Source organism: Pelobates fuscus, unplaced genomic scaffold (assembly GCF_036172605.1).
Source record: "Pelobates fuscus isolate aPelFus1 unplaced genomic scaffold, aPelFus1.pri scaffold_48, whole genome shotgun sequence".
Lineage (NCBI taxonomy): Eukaryota > Metazoa > Chordata > Amphibia > Anura > Pelobatidae > Pelobates > Pelobates fuscus.
The window spans coordinates 12845-35874 of NW_026961960.1; the positions used below are offsets into that span (position 1 = coordinate 12845).

Below are 23030 nucleotides of genomic sequence, written 5' to 3' on the forward strand. Positions count from 1 at the left end.
TTGAAAAAACTTGACCCCGAACTCCATTTACATTTACATTTATCACGTGTAATTTTATTCTAAGTATATTTTTATATTACTATATGCATATATTAATAGGAGAATACACTTATTATGACATTATATATAAGATATATATATATATATATATATATCATATATAATGTCATACTAAGTTTATTTTTCTATTAATATATGCATATAGTAATATAAAAATACACTTAGAGTAAAATTACACACGAGTGTGTGTGTGTGTGTGTATATATATATATATATATATATATATATATATATTTTATCAACATTTTTCATTGTAAAACTTCTTAACTTTCATTTTACTTTTTTCACCAGCAGGGGGTAGTCCCCCTGTTGACAGCACTATGGACACCTATGGTCACATGGCACCTGGGAGTCCTAATTTGCAGAGTGGGGACTGTCTGGGCTATCAGACCGTCCCCGCAGACGGAGAAGACCGATCGCTGGCGGGGGAACGGTGGCGATGAGGTAAGTGAATGAGAGCGGGTTAATATTGGGGGGTGGCGGTTAATACTTAAATTAATTTTTTTTTTTTTTTTAATCTTCACTGAGTGACTTGACCCCTCGAGGCACTCAGCATACAGACAGAGCATCGGAAGTCTGCCTTATGGCTTCCGATGCTCTGCACTACACTGACGGGCTCCACGTGGGGAAACACGTTAGTGATCGCCCTGGGGGAGTGATCACTTGGGGGCACTGCAGTCACAGTGGGTAATGCAGGATGCATCAACATCAAGGTATCGCTGCAATACTCTTAGAACTGGGCTCATATTTGCAGTGGACGTACAGGGTCTGTCAGCGGTCGTTAAGGACCGTTTTTTTGTCTGACGTGCCCTGTACGTCCGTGGTCACTAAAGGGGTTAAACTATACTATAATAATGCTACCATTGTTACCTAAAGTAATAATCTTGTAATAAAGGTGAACGAAATCTGGTGCAGCAGCTTCTGAATTTCAATCTGTACCTTAAAGTTGCAGTGTTCAATTGAAGACGGTTGTTGCAAAGATGGTGGGGGATTTGGCTTAGACTTTTTTGTCAATACCAATGTTAAGGAAAAAAATAAATAAATAATGAACCAAAAGGGTGGGTATATGGACAAATCAGAAAGTGCTCTGCAAAATATTTAATATAAGTATTATGTATATTTTGGAAATATTTTGCAGCACACTGATAGGTGCATTTTCCCTTGATACTGATAGACAATAATATAACTAATCTGAAAGTTCAATAGAGCATTGTTCGGAGCATTTAACAATGTACAATGATTTGTACATGCACAGGCCATTAGTACACTGTTATTTAACTTTTTTTAAAAGCTGCTCTCCATATTATCAGGCAACTACATTTTTACACTGTCATGTATATTTACCTTCACATTTCGGCAGCTCTGGTCCCCATCCGTAGTTATAGCACTGGATGAGTTCTGATCCTTTCAATGTGTAGTCAGGTGGGCATGAAATCTGCGCGACTTCACCAATCTTATAGTCTCTTCTCTGAGATATCAGATTATTACCTTTTACCACACATTTGGCGTCTAACATAAGAAAACAAAACAATACTCTGTTAGTGTTCTATATCTTGGTGTTTGAGATTGCACCATTCATTATATATTACCTTTCCTTTATGAGATAAGGTTATCTTTTTACAATATATGTATATTTATTTTGTATGATTTGTAACCAATATGCAAACTACATTTTATTATGGGTAACTGATTTACCCATGTTATCTACAACCCTGAAAAGTTACAAATATATTCAGTACCAGATAAAATCAAAAGCTAGTTTGGCCTGTAAAGGTCTTTCTCTAGGAAATGAGCTATGAATGAACAAATTAAGACTTGAAACATGGTAACGTTTAAGGGTCTTTGCATATTGTGCAGCAGAGGTGAGTTATATCTACCTTATGCTGCCCTTTGCCATCAGGGCCGCCATCAGGGGGTGACAACCATGATGGTTGACAGGGCCGCCATCAGGGGCCCCGGGCCCCACTTTCTTTCTCTGCACACAGCGAATATCGCTATCAATGTGTGCAGCCGCGGGTCCCCAGCTCCCTGTTACCGCAGAGGGGGCCCAGGCAGCACACTGCTTCTCCTTTTCTCTTCTCCTCTCTTCTAATAACTCTTGCGAGATCTGGTTACCATGGCAATGCTCCGCGGGTCTCGCGAGAGTTATTAGAAGAGAGGAGAAGAGAAGAAAAGAGGAGAAGCAGTGTGCTGCCTGGTTACACACAAACACTACATCCATTACACACATTCTAATTCACTTCCACTATACACACCACATTCAGTCCTGCATCATTGTCAGCGGACTAGGTAGGGCGTGGGCAGGCCCGGGAGGGAGGGGGGAGCCCAGACCTTGTGCTGTGTCAGGGGCCCCAAAATTTCTGATGGCGGCCCTGTTTGCCATCATCGATCTTCAGCTCCTGGCACCTCATGCTCTGGCACTTGTCATGCATGCATGAGAGTACAACACTGATGTGTATGGAAATCTCCATACTTGTGGTCTCCTGATGAGCCAGACAATGCTTTATTACTCCAGGTGTTAGTGACTACTGTGGGAACTGACAGAACTTGAGAGCAGCATCATCACCTTTTCTTACGTTTTACCATAAGAGAAAGTAATCAATATTTTAGCTTATGATATATGTTGACTGCCTTGGAATTTCAATGAATGCCTTTATGAGCATTTCATAAAGATTTCATCTTTACAACTCAAATATTTAAGAAAGCTGTACTGCAATGAAGTTCATATTAGCTTTTATATTCATTATTGTGCTTTAAGAAAATAGACCCATGTAGAAATATCATAGATGCAGAAACGCCTATGCTAAAAGTATAGGTACGTATATGGAGACAATAATGTTGTCTAGGTTTAGTAGTTTTTAACTTTGTTATTAGTAAAGTTGATTGCACAGCTAAACTGCATTAATAAAAAGCTTTAAAAAAAAAAAACCTCAATAAAAATGTATACATTTTCCTAATCATTGTGCACCGCTGTATAATGGGAAATGATGTATGTGCAAAGTATGTGTTTGTTCCCCCCTCCCCCCCCCAAGTATTATTTCTTGTAATTTTACTCCATACATAAAGGAACAAAAGGAAAAAAAAATTCAAAGGAAGATGTACCATTATACAATACATTAGGTATTCAAAACATTTTGTAGCACATCAGATAATATTTGATGAGCACACACGCATCTGTATATTTGGTGAATTTGTACAGCTGTATGGTATCATGATGAAGATTACGTGCAAAAAAGCAAAAACATAAATAGAAGACCATGATAACTTGAATAAACTAAGGCACTATCTTCATTGTTTTACCCTGATACTCTATATGTTCTCCACTTTTTCAATCATGTTTCCTCATCCTATCTTCTAGACTGTCTCCTTCCCCCTCTTTATGGACTAGTGTTGGTGCTGCAAGTCTGACCATTTTTTCCATACATCATCAAATCTGCCTCTTTCTTGTGCAGTATCTAGGCTCACTTGTTCATATTATAGGTATGTATTTTATCTATTAAAGCTGATTTGTTTTGTGTCCTGTCTGTTTCCGCTGAAGGGCAATAAGTTGTCTAGCCAGAAATATAATATGATATGCCAACATTTTCGCTTGTCTAATTAGAGACTCTGGCAACATTAACAGGAAGTAGCCAGTCGACTCAAAAGATTATATCTAGTTTCCTGCACATGTTTTCTACCTCTTTCTATAGTGTCCATGTGTCTGGGCAAGCCCACCATATGGGCAACATCATGCCCTGAATAACCACACCTTCAACATATGGGGGAAGGAAGCTATTTATCTTGTAAAGATAGCTACGGGTGTAGTACCACCTGTACAACAATTGCTTTGTGGGCATCCACTAATGTGTAATGCTTAGTCTGCCCTCTGAGCACATTTATAGTATCTAGCCATGTCGGTTCAGGAAATTGATCTCCATATTGCTCTACCCATCTCTTCTTAAAGCAGGGTTTCTCTTGGCTAGATAGTTACATAGCTGAAAAGAGACATGTGTCCATCAATCTCAGCCATTCTCACATTTGATTTTTGCAGTTGATTCAAACGAAGGCAAAAAACCCAATCTGAAGCGCTTCCAATTGTGCAATAAACTAGAAAAAAAAAATCCTTTGGATTCAGAAGCTATGACATAGTGACATAATTGTTTGTAGCATGGCTGCCCTGTAGTATGCCATAATGTCAGGCAGGGCCATACCTCCTCTGTCTGTTGGGCTGGCTTTTTGCCCTCCCATATAAATCTAGCGAATAACCTGTGGATTGTCTTGCTAAATGATAGGGGTAGTTTGACCAGCAGTAGCTGGAACAGGTATAATATTTTAGGTAGACGTGCAATTCGTTTCGTTGCGAATGTGAATTCGGACGAATTTCGGGCAATTCCGAAATTTGGATACTTCCGAATGTCCGTATAGCTGAATTGCCGAAGTGTTGAAATTGCCGTATTTTTGAAGTGTCGAAATTGCCAAATTTCCGAAGTGTCGAAGTTCCGAAGCACAGTATTGCCTAAGTACTAATATACTTACCCAGTGGAAGAATGTAGAATGTTACACTGTATACAAGTTTAAATAAAAAGTATACAAACATAGCCAGTAGAGTTGAGCGGACACCAGGATGTTCGTGTCCGGCAGGTTCGGCCGAACTTTGAAAAAACTTGACCCCGAACTCCATTGAAGTCAATAGGGACCCGAACTTTTGGCTGCAAAAATGCCTCTAAAAAACTCCTGGAAAGGGCTAGAGAGCTGCAAAAGCAAGTAATCTGGGGGTAAGAGTAGGACAAGTGCCCTGCAAACAAATGTGGATAGGGAAATCACTTAAAATAACAAAAATGAAAAATACAGCTGAGCCATAAAATAGCACTAGATGGAATCTTTGATTTTAGCTTTGGAAGAACATAAATTAAAATCTAAAGCGTGGCTGTCAGGAGGATCACCAGAATTATCCATTTGAGAGAGGGTATTCTCTTTCATAGTTCAAACTGAGCTCAACTCCTGATGCATGGAGAAAAGGCCTTCACACTTTTTTTTTTTTTTTTTTTTTATTGGGGTAGCCCACAAAATATTGGGACATATAAAAAAAAGAAACATTGGCGGCCTGCGGTGCATTTCTTACAGTCCTGATGCATGGATAAAAGGCCTTCACAAGCCTCTGCTATTGTGTACATAGTTTATACTAAGTGACCCATAGAAAGAGGATGTTTACCACTGCACTGTAAGCACACTATTAGACGCTTCTATTTGACTCTTAGATATGAAGTGCACCGCAGGCCAAAATGTACTATTTAGCAGATTAGCAGCAAAACAATTAGAATGTTTACCACTGCGCTCAAGACCGGTGCTAGGATTTTTAGTTACACAGGCGAAGATGCATTTTGTTGCCCCCCACCCTCATTTAAAATAAGGGTCATACAAACACAGAAATAATCATACAGAGACATACAGACACAGACACATACAGACACACAGGCAGAGACATACATGCATACAGAGACATGCAGGCATATAAAAGACATACATACAGAGGCATACCGTCATACAGACACATACATACATACATAGACATACAGAAACATACATACAGAGACATCCAGGCATACAAAGACATACACGCATACAGAGACATACCGTCATACAGACACGTACATATATACAGGTATACAGAGACATACAGACACATATGTACAAAGACATACAGGCATACAGACACATACATTTGTACATACAGAGACATGCAGGCATACAGAAACATACATACAAAGACATACAAGCATACAGACACATACATTTGTACATACAGACACATACAGACATACCGAAACATACATACAAAGACATACAGGCATATAGAGACATACATACATACATACATACACAATTACATACTTACATCAGTTCAATCTTGTCCCCTGGGTGCATGCTGTCCAGCTCCTTGGGGTCCTGTCCTGCAGCCCAGCCGCGCTGTGTGGTACACAGGGAGCAGGGATATGATGTCATTCATATCCCCGCCCCTCCATTCAGCCTGTGGCAGACACCAGGGTAGGTGCAGTAGCGTACACATGACCCATGGGTCCCCGGTGCGAAAATTGATCCGTGGGCCCGCCCCCCCTCTTCCCCCCTCACGCTTACTCTGCTCGGGCCGGGGCCGCAACACATGGCGGCGGGCACCTAGTCGCAGGGGTTGCAGGGCTGTGACCCCTGCGACCGCGGTATGTACGCCAGTGCATGCAGATGCACACACACTTAAAGGACCACTACAGACACCCAGATCACATCAGCTCAATGAAGTGGTCTGGGTGTCAGGTCCCTCTAGTTTTAACCCTGCAGCTGAAAACATAGCAGTTTCAGAGAAACTGCTATGTTTCACCGAGGGTTAATCCAGCCTCTAGTGGCTGTCTCACTGACAGCCGCTAGAGGAGCTTCCGCTATTCTAAGACACTGAACATCCATAGGAAAGCATTGAGTAATGCTTTCCTATGGGCGGTTTGAATGCGTGCGCGGCAAGAGCATTCAGAGCTGAGAGGCGAAGGGATCCCCAGCGCCAAGGGAGTCTGGCGCTGGAGAAAGGTAAGTGCAGAAGACACACACACACGCTCACGAACAGATGCATACACACCAGCTAACAGACACACACATTTACTGACAGACACACTCAGCGACAGACATACATACACACTCACAAAACATACACTCTCACTGACAAACACACACTCACTAACAGACATCAAACAGACTCACTAATACACACACAAACACACTCAGTCAGAGACACACAGTAACACACTCACTGACACTCACTAGCAGACACACTCACTGACTCACTAGCAGACACACTCACTGACTCACTAGCAGACACACACACCGACTCACTAGCAGACACACACACTGACACTAGCAGACACACACATTGACACTAGCAGACACTCACTGACACTCACTAGCAGACACACACACACACACACACACTGACACTCACTAGCAGACACACACACTGACACTCACTAGCAGACACACCAATTGACACTAGCAGACACTCACTGACACTCACTAGCAGACACACACACACACTGACACTCACTAGCAGACACACACACTGACACTCACTAGCAGACACACACATTGACACTAGCAGACACTCACTGACACTCACTAGCAGACACACACACACACTGACACTCACTAGCAGACACACTCACTGACACTCACTAGCAGACACACACACACTGACACTCACACTAACACATGTTTTTTTAATTTAATCCCCCAGCCTCCTTATCTTTTGCTGAAGGGATTCCCTGGGGTCCAGTGGTGCTGCTGGGCTCCTGGGCAGGTAGGCAGGCAGGTAGGTGGGCAGGTAGGCGGGCAGGTAGGCGGGCAGGCAGGCTGGCGCGCGCGAGGGAGCACTCTCCCATGTGTGCTCTCTCTCTTCAGCTCCCTCGCGCACCGCGTGAGGATGCTGGCGCCGGAAGATTACGTCATTTTCCGGCTCCGGTATCAGTATGCGGCGCACGAGGGAGCAGAATAGGAAGAACACATGGGAGAGTGCTCCCTCGTGCGCCCGGTGATACCAGGGCCAGCCTCGGGGGGCCCTGAGGTAGCCGGCTCCTGGGCCCCCCAGGGGAAGAGGCTGGCCCAGTGGGTACATACCAGGTCGCAGGGGCGGCCGGACCCCCTGCGACCCTGGTAGCGCTCGGCCATGCTAAAATAGGTCGTCGGCTGGAGGGGAGCACAGTGCGCTTCCCAGTGGGTACATACCAGGTCGCAGGGGCGGCCGGACCCCCTGCGACCCTGGTAGCGCTCGGCCATGCTACAATAGGTCGTCGGCTGGAGGGGAGCACAGTGCGCTTCCCTCCTTCTGGTCAGCCTGATTTTGCACCCACAGGGCCAGTGCGCCCTAAGTCGGCCGCCTGGGCCGCCTTATGGTAACGCCGGCCCTGACTGCGCTGTAAGCACACTATTAGTCGCTTCGATTTGACTCTCAGATATGAAGTGAACACCCCAAATATTCTATTTAGCACCAAAAAAAATTTACTTTTTTTTTTCTTTATAATGGTACAGTGAGATAATGTGAATACGTTCACTTGAATTAGCTTTCACAACAAGGTTTTAACAATATTCTGCAGGTTTCTGACTATGTAATAGATTGCACCGTATTAAACTTGAGGGAGGCCCGTCTGGGTACCCTATGCCTTGGACCTGCGTTACCCCCGGCTACTGGTTATGGCTGGTACTTAGCGGGCTCGACCTCCAGCTCATCGCTACTTTTTTTGCGACTTGCGTGCCAGAATGTGTATGTCAGCCATTAAGGTACATATTGGGTGGGTTCTATGTGTAACAATCCTAGTGGTCTAGCTAGTCCAGCGTTGATAGAGCAGGGTAGGTACGTTAAATAGGCAACATTAGCTTATGTAGAACTCGTTATTGGTGCTGCATTTGGAGTTAGAAGTACAGAGTCGGTACTATATGCTATTAGTTTCAACAGGTTAGTACAGGCAGAGTAATACATTTTATATCCATGTTTAACCAGTATACATTCAGACATTCTAAGTTGTTGTGTATGCTGATCAGTCTATCCTAAGAGAAGTTTCTGTTATTTGCGTATATCTCTTAGCTAACTGAAACAAAATCAACTATGGCAAGCTAAGACCGAACAATAAACATATAACAACTAAATCATGCAAATCTGAGCTCTCCCTGCTTTCAGAGGATCACAGCCTGAAAACAACAATTCGCTTTAATATCTAGTAACTGTGATGTTATCATGTTAAGTCCAGAGTTCCGTGTGGAAAGAGTCCTGTGCCAGGAGGTACCTGTGGACAGTGGGAGATCAAAACAGCCCATCTGGTGAGAGCTCCGGTCAATCAGCCGATTCCCCTGCGGTTTTCGCTGTTCGCTTGTGGATAAAGTTCATTTCTCGGGTTTGCCTTAATATGGGAGAATGTGGGACACCAGGCTTGCGCGTGGGCTTGCTGCTTCAGGTGGCTGTCCCGGGAGTCCCTCATGACCCTGACCTTGATTCTCGTTTAGAGCTGCTTCTTGGAGGCAAGTTTGCGTGTTGGCAGCCTGGTTCTCCGTGTGAGGGCTGTTCGCCGAGGTCGTAGTCGCTCAGGCCCACATGTTGGCTGGGGGTGTCGCTGTCGGCGACGCCATTTTCACGTTCACTTTCCCCTGTGAGCAGTACCTCGTGGTTGAAGTGTGTTCTCGGTGGGTGCTCTTTCAGGGCTTGTGACTCCGCTTGCCTCTCCGTCAGTTTCCTCCAGAAGGGCGCAAACACTGCATCCAGCCTTGTGAGAGCGTCAGGTCGCTTGTGTGCTGCTCGGTGTCCCTGCCATATTGTGCGTTGGTTAGGTGGCGGTCGGCCATCTTGGGGCACGCCGTCCGGACCGCAATGCTCGGCTGGACCGGAGTGGCAGTGTTGCGGCATGCAGTGGTGGTAGCCTGTGGGGACCGGGATAACCCCCCCGGTCCAGGGGTGGGGGTGGCAGAGCGCCGGTCGGAGAACCGGGCGAGCGGCCGTCTCACCCAGGCTCAAGCTTGTAGGCCTCAGGCCTCTACTGGGTTACTTTGGTGCCGCTGGGGGTCTTGTCGGGTATCACCGGAATCCCCATCGCCTGAGCAGTGCTGTAGTCATATTTTCAGGTCGGTGTCTGCTTGTGGCCTGCAGTTAGCTCCGATATTTGAGCTCAGATGTAGAAACACGTCTGATCCGACTGGCGGTCAGGCCCCCCCCCCCCCCAAAAAAAATTACTTTTTAAAACTCCAATGTAAGCAGCAGATTAGCAGCAAAACAATTACAAGGTTTACAACTGCGCAGTAAGAGCACCATTTGACGCTTCTATTTGACTCTCAGATATGAAGAGCAGGCCCCAAAATGTACTATTTAGCAGATTAGCACCCAGAAGATTTGAATTTTTACAACTGCGCTGTAAGCACACTATTAGACGCTTCTATTTGACTCTCAGATATGAAGTGCACCCCACTAAAATACTATTTTAGCAGTTTAGCACCCGAAAAATTTTAAGTTTTAAAACTGCAATGTGACAGCAGTATTTGACGCTCCAATTTAACTCTCAGATATGAAGTGCACCCCACTAATGTACTCTTTAGCACCAAAAAAAATTAACTTTTTATAACTCCGATGTAACCGCGGTATTTGAAGCTTCTATTTGACTCTCAGATATGAAGTGCACCCCACCCCACCAATGTACTTGTTTGCAGAATTATTTCCTAAGCTGTCCCTCACAGTGGCAGAATCCTCTCCCATTTGTAGGCATGGCTATGATGGCTTCTAAGGGCACACAAGTCAAACGCTTGTTGATTGGCTGCCCTGCAGTCTTTCAACACGTGCCATTAAATCGCCGAACACCGAAATCCAACCCGAACATACAGTGATATGTCTGTGTTCGGGTCCAGGGTCCAAAAAACGTAATGTTCGGTACGAACCTGAACTTTACAGTCCGGGTTTGCTCAACTCTAATAGCCAGGATTCAGCTGTAAGCATGTGCTAATATTACTTAGTATTAGTAAATGCTATACCTCGAGTAGGGGCATGTCTAGTAAACAGTGAGCAGCCTGTAAAAAAAAAAAAAGTTTCCACCCTCCCGAGCCCCCACCCGTGCCGCACGAGTCGGGGCTTCTGACCTGAAGGGGGAACCTATTGCCGCCCCCCCACCGGCTCCCATCCCTGAATGGCAGGTGGGGACCCTAAAGTAAAAAAAGGGGGGGACCTATTGTCCTCCCCCCTGGCCCCCACCCCTGAGCGGAGGGTAGGGGCTCTAAAGTAAAATAATGGGGGGGACCTATTGTCCTCCCCCCGGCCCCCACTCATGAGCGGTTGGTGGGGACCCTAAATTAGAATAAGAGGGGGGAACTATTGGCCCCCACCACTGAGCAGCGTGTGGGGGCCCTAAATAAAAATGTAACCCCCCCCAAGTGACTAGGGGTCTCCAAACCCCTAGTTACCCCCTCCCCCCAAAAATTTCAGTCTTTTGGTAGATAACTCCTATAACTCCCGAAGTTCCGAATTGCCGAAGTCCCAAATTTCGGAATGCCGGACCGAGCCGAAAATTTTCCCCATGCACATACCTAATTTTAGGGATGCACCTTTATTTGGATTCCAGCCCACAGTAAAAGAGGTGTCCAGTCCTCTATTTGTGTTTTGCAAGTTCACACTGTATGTTTGTGATTAGGTTTATAAATCAATTGGGTAGAGTTTTATGCACAGGCATTTTATATATGTGGTTCTCTAATCAAACTGGTATTTTATATAAAGTATCTCCACCAAATGCTTGAAAAGACCTATGGGTAATGCTTGCATGTTATCTTGGTTTAGTTTGTAGAAGCCTGGCCATACCAGTTTAGCAGCCCTTGTCTTATATGTTACGTCATTATGCTGTGCCAATGGCATTAACTCCAAAATGAATAGTAGCAGTGATAATGGGCATCCCTGACGAGTCTACGTTACGTTGGCTACGTTAAAAGAGCAGGACATGAACCTTGCTGTGGTGACACGTGCAGTAAGGAAGTTATATAAAGTCATAACCCCATTCGCTAAAGAAGGGAAAAGACCAAATGGACATAAAACTTTTGTCATAAACGTCTAGTTAAGCCTGTCGAAGGCCTTTTCAGTGTCTAGAAATAAGGAAAAGGGCCCCAACATTACCGCGCTCCATGTGGGAAAGGACATTCATGAGCTTGCAAGTATTGTCGGAACCCTGTCTTTGTCTAGCAAACCCTGATTGATCATTGGCTATAATGCTGGGTATGACAATAGGTAACCTGTTAGCTAGTAAACGCACATATTTATTTATTATTGCCATTTATATAGCGCCAACATATTCCGTAGTGTTTTACAATATTATACAGGAACAATAGGTTGAAGAGGACCCTAGTCAAACAAGCTTACATTCTAGAGGAAGTGGGGTATAAAAACACAATAGGACAGGAGATGGCAATCAAACAAGGTGGGAGTAAAGAAGAGCTGAAGGAGAGAGTAGCGTGCTGCCCTTTAGGAGAGAGCAAGGAACAGGTTTGTGACTCTGGGAGGCCATAATCTTTCCTCAAGAGATAGGGTTTTAGGCACTTCTTAAACAATTGAAGACTAGGGGAGAGTCTGATGGTGGTAGTCAGGCTATTCCAAAGGAAAGGAGCCACCCGCGAGATGTCCTGCAGGCACAAGTTGGCCGTACGGCTGCGCATAGCGGACAAGAGAAGGACACAGCAGAGAGACTGAGAAGGGGCATACCTAATGATCAGTAAAGAGATAAGATAGGCTAGAATTGTTCAGTGCTTTATAGGTATGGATTAGTACTTTGAATTGACTCCTATAGAATACAGGAAGCCAATGTAAGGACTGACAGAGGGGTGAGGTGTGAGAGAAGTGACTGGAAAGGAAAATCAGTCTGGTGGTAGCATTCATTACAGACTGTAGCGGGGCAGTACAGCTTCTGGGAAGATTAGGAGAGGATTACAATAATCCATGGGAGAGATTATTAGAGCATGGACAAGCTCCTTAGTAGCATCTTGTGTAAGAAAGGGGCGGATGCGGGCAATGTTTTTAAGGTGGAATCGACAGGATTTGGTAACAGACTGGATGTGATGCTGAAAGATGTGGCCCGAATCAAATATAAAACCAAGACAGCATGCTTGCAAGAATGGGCTGATGTGGGTGCCACTAACTTGAAGGGAGAGACGAAAGAGGAAGATCAATATTTGAAGGAGGAAAGACAAGAAGCTCAGTTTTAGAAAGATTGAGTTTCAGAATGTGGGAGGACATCCAATCAGAGATAGAAGAAAGGCAAGCAGTGACACGTTGCAGGAGGGCAAGGAAGAGGTCTGGGGAGGAGAGATATATCTTTGTGTCATTGGCGTACAGGTGGTAGTGGAATCCAAATGAGGTAATAAGTTTGCCAAGAGAGGCTTTAGAAAGAGAAAATAGAAGGAGACCAAGAACAGACCCTTGGGGGACTCCCACCGAGACAGGACAAAGGGAGGAGGTATCATTAGAACTAAAAACAATGAATGAGCATTGGGAGAGATAGGAAGAAAACCACGAGAGTACAGTGTCAAAGACTGAGTGATTGAAGAATTTGAAGAAGACTATCATGGTCAACATTGTCAGAGGCAGCAGAGAGGTCAAGAATAATTAATATGGAGTAGTGGCCTTTGGATTTAGCTGTGATTAGGTCATTAGTAACTTTAATAAGAGCAGTCTCAGTAGAGTGGAGGAGGAGAAGCTAGACTGAGGAGAGTCAAGGAGAGAGCTGGAATTGAGGAAGCAAACCAGATAGGTAAAGACAAGTCTTTCCAAAAGCTTTGAGGAAAAAAGGAGCAGGGATACAGGACAATAGTTAGAAGGGGAGGACAGGTCAAGAGATGTTTTTTTTTTTTTTTAGGATTGGTACTACAGTAGCATGTTTAAGGGCAGCATTACAATGCCAGAAGAGAGAGAGCAGTTGAAGATGTGAAGGCACAAGACAAGGGGAGAGAGATCAGGACAGGATCAAGCGGGCAAGTGGTGGGGCGAGAGGAAAGGAGAAGCACAGACATTTCTTGTTTAGTAGCCTGGGAGAATGTCTGAAGGGTAGGAAAGGAATGATCTATGTGTGGTTGAGAAAGAGAGGGGCAAGGTGGGGAGAATTATTTAGCTGTTCAATCTTGTTGGTAAAGTAGCATTCAAAGCCATCGGCTGTAAGGCTAGTTTGGAGAGTGGCCACAGCAGAGTAAAGAAGAGAGTTATATATATCAAAGAGACACCTGGGATTGCGGAGGCATGAACTAATGAGAGAAAAAGTATGACTGTTTGGCAAAGGCAAGCGCTGCACTGTATGAACGCAAGATGAATTTATAATGGAGAAAGTCTGACTGTGTGCGAGACTTCCGCCAGCAGCGTTCAGCAGAATGGGAGCATCACTGCAGTTAGCATGTTTTAGTGTGCCACGGTTGGGGGCCGTGTCCTCCATAAGGTGCACGTTTGTAGCGAGGCTGCAGCGTCCAGGGCAAAGGTGAGAATAGCGTTATATGAGGAAATAGCCAGTGAGAAACAGGAGAAGGTAGGGATGGATAAGAGTTGGGAATTAATATCACCTGACAGCTGCTGTAGGTTAATAGAACTCGAGAGCAAATGATAAGAAGTGGTAATCCAAAAGTGGAAATTGAGTGTTGCAGATTTTAGAAACTGTACATGCATAAGATAAAATAAGATCGAGGGTGTTGCCTGCTACATGGGTGGGAGAATAAGCCCACTGTGATAGTCCAAGGGAGGAAGTAAATGAAAGTAGTTTTGAGGCTACTGAGGTCAAGGGTGGGTTAGTTTAAATGTTAAAGTCCTCTAGAATTAGGGATGGAATATTAGAGGAGAGGAAGTAGGGAAGCAAGGCAGCAAAGTAGTTAAGGAAGAGGAGAGAGGTACCAGGGAGGCGATAAATAACAGCAATGTTAGCAGAGATGGGTTTGAAAAGGCAAATCAAATTAATTTCAAATGAGGAGAAAGAGACGGAAGGTGGAGTGGGTAGACGTTTAAAGGAGCAGTGAGGCAAGAGCAGAAACCCTATACCATCACATTTACTTTCAGAGTGTCTTGAGTTGTGGGTAAGTTGAAGACCACCAAAGTATAAAGATGCAGGAGTAGCGGTGTCAGAGGGGGAGTGCCATGTTTCGGGTTAAGTCTAGTAAGTCTAAGGAATGAGAGTTGAAAAGGTTGTGTACAGCAGTGGATTTGGTAACATTGCAAACAGAGCGTGCATTCCAGAGGGCAGTGTGGAATGAGGATTTAAAGGAAGAGTAACGTGAGATCGGTATGAGATTGGTGTGGTTCCTTGAGTTAGTTCATGGTGGATTTGCTGAAGTTGAATCGTGGTTTGGAGAGACATCAGCAGCTGCTTTTTTTATTATTATTTAGCCATCACAGAAAGCAAAATTGACGCACAAAAGTATATATTTATATAAAGCATACATCACAGGCTATTTACCAAAGGATATTCTGACACTTTTAAAGTAGTCATTTTGCCGTCAATCTCTGCTAAATAGTGTAGTAAAATTGTGTTTTTTTCAGATTTCTAACATACACACATAAAACAAGGATTTTTAATGTGTATTTCATAAAGCTGATATATACTACTGCTGTAGAAAAGCCCATATTGTTTTCAGCCATATCAATGATACCCCCAATCTATGCCTTTGCCACTATCCTGTGAAGTTACAGTGCCATAAAAGTGACCTGACCATTTCAGTTTTCACAGTGATAATTTTGCTAGATGAATTTGATGGGGCAAGTCTCATTTTGGGGCATTGTAGCAGTTTAACTGTTGAATTTATCCCTCAAGGATCTACCATTGGTGAAAGTAGACACTACAGTGTATCTCATATGGTGTATATTGTGCCTTAACGTGATGCCATATTTTCACCAGTTTAGGTCAAACTTTGTGGTAAAATAGTTTTTTTGCATTTTTTACATACACGTTACATTTTTGGGGGTAATTTTTCAAGTCTGGTATGTGCCACTGTGATAAAAACCCCATAATTATGCTGAGCAAACTCTTCTTTATAAAACAATACCCCAATGTATGTCTTTGCCACTATCCTATGAAGCTACAGTGCCTTAAAAGAGTCCTGACCATTACAGTTTTTACAATTAGAATTTTGATAAATGGATTTGAGGTGTCTATATTACATTTAAAAATGACCCCAGCTGACAGAGGGGAGACCCAGGTTTCTAATGATACCTGGGTTTCCTGGTGTGAGCAGGGATTTAACCCTGCTTACACCACAATCTAGATATAGGCATTTAAATGCCTATTTAAGCAGATATATGCCGCGCTGACTTCCAGAACTGCATGTAGCTCATCAAAAAGGTTGGGGTCACTAAAAATGTCCCCAGCTGAGAGAGGGGAGCCCCAGGTTTCCATTGATACATTGTACTTGTGTGAGCAGGGATTTAACCTTGATCACACCAAATTGTAATAGTGGGGCTTTAAATCCCCATTTAAATACTTGTTTGGAGCGCTCACTTTGATCATCATCATCAGTCAGTCAGTCTAATTCTAACCCCAGGTGAGAGAGGGGAGCCTCAGGAATCAAATGTTACCTGGGGCTCATAGTTACCAGCAAGGTAATAGACCCTGCTGGAAAAATAATGCATGACGGAAAATTTCTGTCATGCATCCTTAAGGGGTTAAAAAACATAATTAATACCATAGAAACATGCAAATCAGGTCATACCATTATAGCGGGTGATGTTAACTGCATTCTCCATCCAAATATGGATAGGAGACAGATGAAAGGAGAACCCTCAAATAAACACTTTTTTTCTTCTTCAATTATAATAACATTGCCAGCAGTAAACATGATATACATTTATATACAAAGATTTGATAAATTGAGATAACAAGTACATATAAGTTATATATAAAAGTATCAACACGATAATATGATTTTGAGGCAACTAAAAAAGCAGATATAAATACCATACAAACACACACACACACAAATAGAAAGACTGCAGTAAACATGGCCCAATATTAAGTATGGGGGAATAAGTATCCAAGGGTTCTATTTTTCTCTTTATTTATTTTTTTTTCCTTTTTCCCTTATGTCTTCTCCTTTTATATCCTTTCATTCCTTTTTCTTTCCCTTTTCCTTCCCTATTCCCCCTTCCTTATCCTAGAGTACATTTTATTTCTATATAAAAGCCAGGGATTCCATTAATCTCTATAAAAGATAGACTTTCGGGATATACCTATAAAATGACTCTCCATTATATACTGATAATCTAGTTGTAAATGGATAGTGCTGGTATACCTAATGTAATACCCAGGGGAGAGGGAGTCCGACTAACAATAGGTCGCTCAAAAACTGGAAAAATAGGGATTCACTAAAACCTATACAAAAATGGAACACTCTGCTATAGTATGCAGAAACCAGGAGCTAACCTATGATACTGGCTGAGTATGGTAAACGGTAGAAGACTGCAAGTATATAAATGTGTACTATGCCTTTAACCCCTTAAGGACACATGACATGTGTGACATGTCATGATTCCTTTTTATTCCAGAAGTTTGGTCCTTAAGGGGTTAAGGAATGAGAAATGTGTGCTGTGCCTTTAAAACTCACATAATATGCGTAGCAGGTCTATTAGCAAGAGAGAAAATAAAACAGAAAAAGAATCCAATAAATCGCAGAAAAAAGGGAGAAAGAGAGATGAGAAAATAGGAGGAAGAAAGATAAAGAGAAAGATAAAAAATAAAAAAGAGTATAAAAAATGAAAATAAGTAATGAAAATAAATAAAAATAAATAGGTGAATAGTGGATAACGCAGCCGATGATATGTGCAGTGCAGATAACTCTATCCCTAATGGGATATAGGGTAGTTGATATCTGCTCCAAATATTATACTTTGTATATATCAAAGATCTGGTTCAAATTATAATAGCAATACAGTATGTGGAACTGGATGCTAAGGTGGTTTTTAAAAAAATGTATCACTAGATATAGAAAGCAATGGTACAAACTGGATGTAAATAACATAAACCAGTTTATTGGTAAAATTATAAAAATATAAAAATATATAATAATATAATGCAGGAACAGTTCATGCAGTGGTTACCAGTCTAATGAGGTTCAGAAAAGTGCAGGAACCCTTGGATTTGGCTGGGATTGATGTGGATTGACTTTGGCCGATGAGCTTCAGAAATCCTGCTGCCGGTGAGGACGGCGGGCTTTTCGGTGTGCGTCCCGATAAGGATCTCACTCCAGGGGACGTGCTCTGTAAACGGCTCCACTCGGCAAATACACAAAAGGTCCTGTGCGAATACTGTTCTCTGCTGGTAAGCGCTCTGCGTACTGGAACTCAGTCCTGGTGGATTGCTGTGCTTGTCTAACGCGTTTCGTAGGAGGGTGCCCTACTTCTTCAGAGACGGGATGTGGACCATTGCTATCTAGTTGCTTAAATATACATGCTTGTGATTGCTAATAAAAACTTATAATCATACATTACATTCTCATTATTGTGAGGACTTCAAAGATTCATCGGTCTGCATACAGTACATAAACCTCACATGAAATTCCATGTATGTTATGTATAAAAATATAAATTATAACATAATTGTATGGGAATTCGAACCAAATTGGCAATTAAATTAACAATATAATTCTTGATGCTTAATAGTTATACAGGTATACAGGGTGATGTGATTCATAACTTAATATTGTTACAATATATAATTACTCAAAAAATAGTACAGGAGGAATACGATGGTAGAATGAATAAAATAAAATATGATGGATTAAATAGACTAGGAATAGATCTGAAGGTATATAGGTGAATGTATGGCTACCTTATAATAAAACAATAATAATAAAATTAATAGAACAATGATAATGAAACAATGTTGAAAAATGGCAGTACCAGTTTAGGCATAATGGTATATAGAACTACTTGGTATCATATATTGGAGGGACATATACATATGTAATCCTATATACATGATTGACTGAGAGTTGATACAAATTGCTGTACAATAAAATTATACATGTGAAGTATGGAGTATAATATACACAATCTTCTCATCTAAAAGGGAAACACATTGGTTAGTAATCAATAAATGAATGTAAAATCCAAGATTGGAAGTGGACTCATAAAAAATAATAAATAATAAATCTAATAAAGCGACAATGTATAAAGTGCCTTTAGTGGAAAAGTGATATGTGCATAGTATAGTGCATATCGGATAAGGAGTGAGTGAAGAGAATGTCCAGGTATGTGGTATCAAATTAAAGGAAAGCATGTAGCTCAAAATCTATGTTCAATCCTTTGGGAGCTAGGGTGTCTAACTCAAAGATCCATTTTGCTTCAGTCTGATCTAATAGTTTGTCAATGCTGCCACCTCTCCAATGCACATTAACTTTTTCTATAGGTAGAAATTCTAGACCTATAGGGTCTCCCCCGTGTTTCTCTTTGAAATGCTTTGAGAGGTTGTGTGTTAAAAGTCCCTTTTTGATATTTCTGATGTGTTCGGCAATGCGTACTTTCAGTGGTCTTTTTGTGCGTCCAATATATTGCTTTGGGCACGGACAGGTGACGAGGTAGATGACTCCTGAAGTGTTACAGTCCATTCTGCTCTTCAAGTCATATTCCTCTTGACTGATCAGTGAAGTGAATCTGGTGGTAACTTCTCTCATAGTGGGATTGTTTCTACATGCCGGACATTTCTTACACTTTGTGAATCCATGGGCAGGGTTTCGACTCCTGGTGGTGTGTGAGGGTTTGATGGTGGGTGCCAACATGAGTTGGAGATTGGGTGCTCTGGTGAATATGATCTGTGGTTGGTGATCAAGGAATTGAGAAAGGGATGGGTCACTCTTTAGGATAATCTAGTTGATTTATTATTTCTTGCCATAATGAAGGTTGGCTGGATTTTCTATTACAAGCTATCTTAAGTGCATATGAGTAATTAGATCTTTATATTTTTTCTCCATTATGTGGAAATCTAGATTGAATAGAAAAAGTGAAGGTTTAAGTAATATAGTGCCCGGAATTAGATCTGATATCAAGGAACATATACGGACATTGATAGCCTTTAATAACTCACAGCTTTACCATGAATGGAGTATCGTGCCAGTCTCTTTTTTACATCTCCAACAAAAGGGTGAATATGCTTCATATATTTTATTTAACTTAGAAGGAACTTGGTACATCTGTATACAATCTTTAGATGTAATTTTAACAGAGATATGCAGTGGATATTTATTTTTTAATTGGATAGTAGTTTGGTACCATTCAAAAGGGGTATAAGATAAAGTGAGATCCTTTTCCCATTTCACAATGGGGGGAATTTTGTTGGGCGTCCAACTCTCCTTCCAACAACTTAGAGGATCTAGTAATTAAACTCTTAGATCCTAATCTAAAAGGAGAAACTAATATATGAGATAGACACATTACATGCAAAGCAAGATAGTTCAAGCCATGATTTGTCATAAGTGCGATGATTATGGCTTACAGCTCATGAAAGCCCCAAATCCACAATCTCAGTAAATTAGAATATAGTGAAAAGGTGCAATATTCTAGGCTCAAAGTGTCCCACTCTAACCAGCTAAGTAAGCGATAACACCTGCAAAGGGTTACTGAGCCTTTAAATGGTCTCTCAGTCTGGTTCGGTAGGAATCACAATCATGGGGAAGACTGCTGACCTGACAGTTGTGCAGAAAACCATCATTGACACCCTCCATAAGAGGGAAAGTCTCAAAAGGTAATTGTGAAGGAAGTTGGATGTTCCCAAAGTGCTGTATCAAAGCACATTAATAGAAAGTTATGTGGAAGGGAAAAGTGTGGAAGAAAAAGGTGCACACGCAGCAGGGATGACAGCAGCCTGGAGAGGATTGTCAGGAAAAGGCCATTCAAAAGTGTTGGGGACTTTCACAAGGAGTGGACTGAGGCTGGAGTCAGTGCATCAAGAGCCACCACACACAGACGGATCCTGGACATGGGCTTCAGATGTCGTATTCCTCTTGTCAAGCCGCTCCTGAACAACAAACAACATCAGAAGCGTCTTACCTGGGCTAGTGAAAAACAGACCTGGTCTGTTGCTCAGTGGTCCAAAGTCCTCTTTTCTGATGAGAGCAATGTTTGCATCTCATTTGGAAACCAAGGACCCAGAGTCTGGAGGATGAATGGAGAGGCACACACTGCAAGATGCTTGAAGTACAGTGTGAAGTTTCCAGTCTGTGTTGATTTGGGGAGCCATGTCATCTGCTGGTGTTGGTCCACTGTGCTTCATTAAGTCCATGATCAACACACTTCATGCTTCCTTCCGCAGACAAGCTTTATGGGGATGCTGACTTTATTTTCCAGCAGGACTTGGCACCTGCCCACACTGTCAAAAGCACCAGAGCCTGGTTCAATGACCGTGGGATTACTGTGCTTGAGAATCTATAGGGCATTGCCAAGAGAAAAATGAGAGACATGAGACCGAACAATGCAGAAGGCCGCTATTGAAGCATCCTGGTCTTCCATAACACCTCAGCAGTGCTACAGGCTGATAGCTTCCATATCACGCCGCATTGAGGCAGTAATTGCTGCGTAAGGGGCCCAAACTAAGTACTGAGTCCATATGCATGCTTATACTTTTCAGAGGTCCGATATTGTTCTATGTACACTCCTTGTTTTATTGATTGCATGTAATATTCTAATTTACTGAGATTGTGGATTTGGGGTTTTCATGAGCTGTAAGCCATAATCATCGCACTAATGACAAATCACGGCTTGAACTATCTTGCTTTGCATGTAATGCGTCTCTCATATATTAGTTTCCCCTTTTACGTTGCAGAAATATATTACTGAAATAGATGAGCATTTGCGCAATATTCTAATTTTTCGAGTATCACCTGTAGAGTGCATGGGATGAATAGAGAGGAGAGGGAAGTAAAGAGGAAGCAATGAAGATAGAGTTAACAGGGACAGGTGAGCAGGAGAATTGAGGCATTTTAGTGATGAGAGAAGTTAAAGTGAAAAAATACAAGGGAGAACATTAAGTGAATGTGTTATGTTTTATAGATATGAAAATGTAAAGATTGTAATATATATATATTATATATGTGTGTGTGTGTGTGTATATATATATATATATATATATATATATATATACACACACACACATATATAATCACTTATAAACATATGAGTGCTTAAAGTTAGGTCTATAGATTAATATATAGATTGATACAGAGACTCTCACTCTCAGGCAGTTGATGATGTACATTGAATACCGCAGTCTCTGTGACCTCACTACGTAAATGGCAGTCGGCGAACCCAGCGGTCTGTGACCCCACTCTGTGAAGGCAGTTGGTGAATACAGAGCTCTCTGTGGTCTCACTCAGTAAATGGCAGCTGGCGAATACAGCGCTCTCTGTGAACGGCAGTTGGTGAATACAGCGCTCCCCGTGGTCTCACTCTGCAAATGCCAGTTTTTTAACACAGTACGGTCTGTGACCTCACTCTGTAAATTGCAGTTGATGAATATTTACCGAGTGAGATAACAGAGACCGCTGTATTTACCAACTGCCATTCGCAGAGTGAGGTCACAGAGAGCGCTGTGTTTATCAACTGCCATTCGCGGAGTGGATTCGCAGAGACCACTATGGTCCCACTATGGTCTCTGCGAATCCACTCCGTGAATGGCAGTTGGTAAATACAGCGGTCTCTGTTATCTCACTCGGTAAATGACAGTTGGTGAATACAGCGCTCTTTGTGAATACATACAATTTGGTGTCGCTGTTTAGTAGGGATAGGCCTGAAGTTAGTGCATCTATCAGGGGTCTTGCCAGGCTTAGGTAAAGTAGTGCTAGTGGCACATAGCATTCAATTTTTTTTTAGCCATTGGAGGAAAGGTCTATAGTTTCCAGGGTGGGTGTTGGGTTGGCAGGGTCATCCGTCAAGGTATAAAGCCTTATAGCTTTTGTGGATCTAAGATCATTGTTAGTTCCCAAGACTTTTATATGTCCAATTTTGGAATTTGGCATGTGCATTTTAAGTCTCGAAGCTAGCACTGCTCCTGCCTTATTGCGAGAGATGGCAAACTTATGTTTTAGTCTCTTTAGATTAAATGTGTTTTAAGTGTTTCCAGTTCCCTCAGTTGTGATTGTAACTTCAGTAGTCTAGTGTGTACTTCTTGTGATGGCCTCACTTTGTTAGTATGAGTGAGGGTGGTGACTTATTTTAGAATAGAGGTGTCTGTATAGGGTTGCTTCTTCTTCTTCTTCACATAGCTTGAGTGTTTAATGAGTAAGTCTCTAACCGCTGCTTTGGGCTATCCATATTGCATTGTCACAAGACTCTGGGGTGTGGTTTGTGAACAATAGTGTTCCAACTCTGCAGTTATTTCTTTAATCACGGAAGGAGCCATCAACAAATGATTGTTTAACTTCCACATTCCCTTCCCTATCATGATATATGTCTCGTCCAGGGATATTGTCACTGGTGCATGGTCCAACCA

General features: G+C 42.3%; 1 protein-coding gene across 1 annotated transcript in view; it reads right to left on the reverse strand.

Moving 5' to 3' along the window:
* LOC134585284 (complement factor H-like) overlaps window positions 1-23030 on the reverse strand; it is a gene marked incomplete at its 3' end in the record, with an annotated part of 134487 nt that overhangs the window by 10297 nt on the left and 101160 nt on the right. Inside the window, exon 7 of the mRNA XM_063440701.1 lies at window positions 1405-1569. Coding sequence (XP_063296771.1) covers window positions 1405-1569 — 165 coding nt within the window. The remainder of the gene's footprint in view (window positions 1-1404; window positions 1570-23030) is intronic.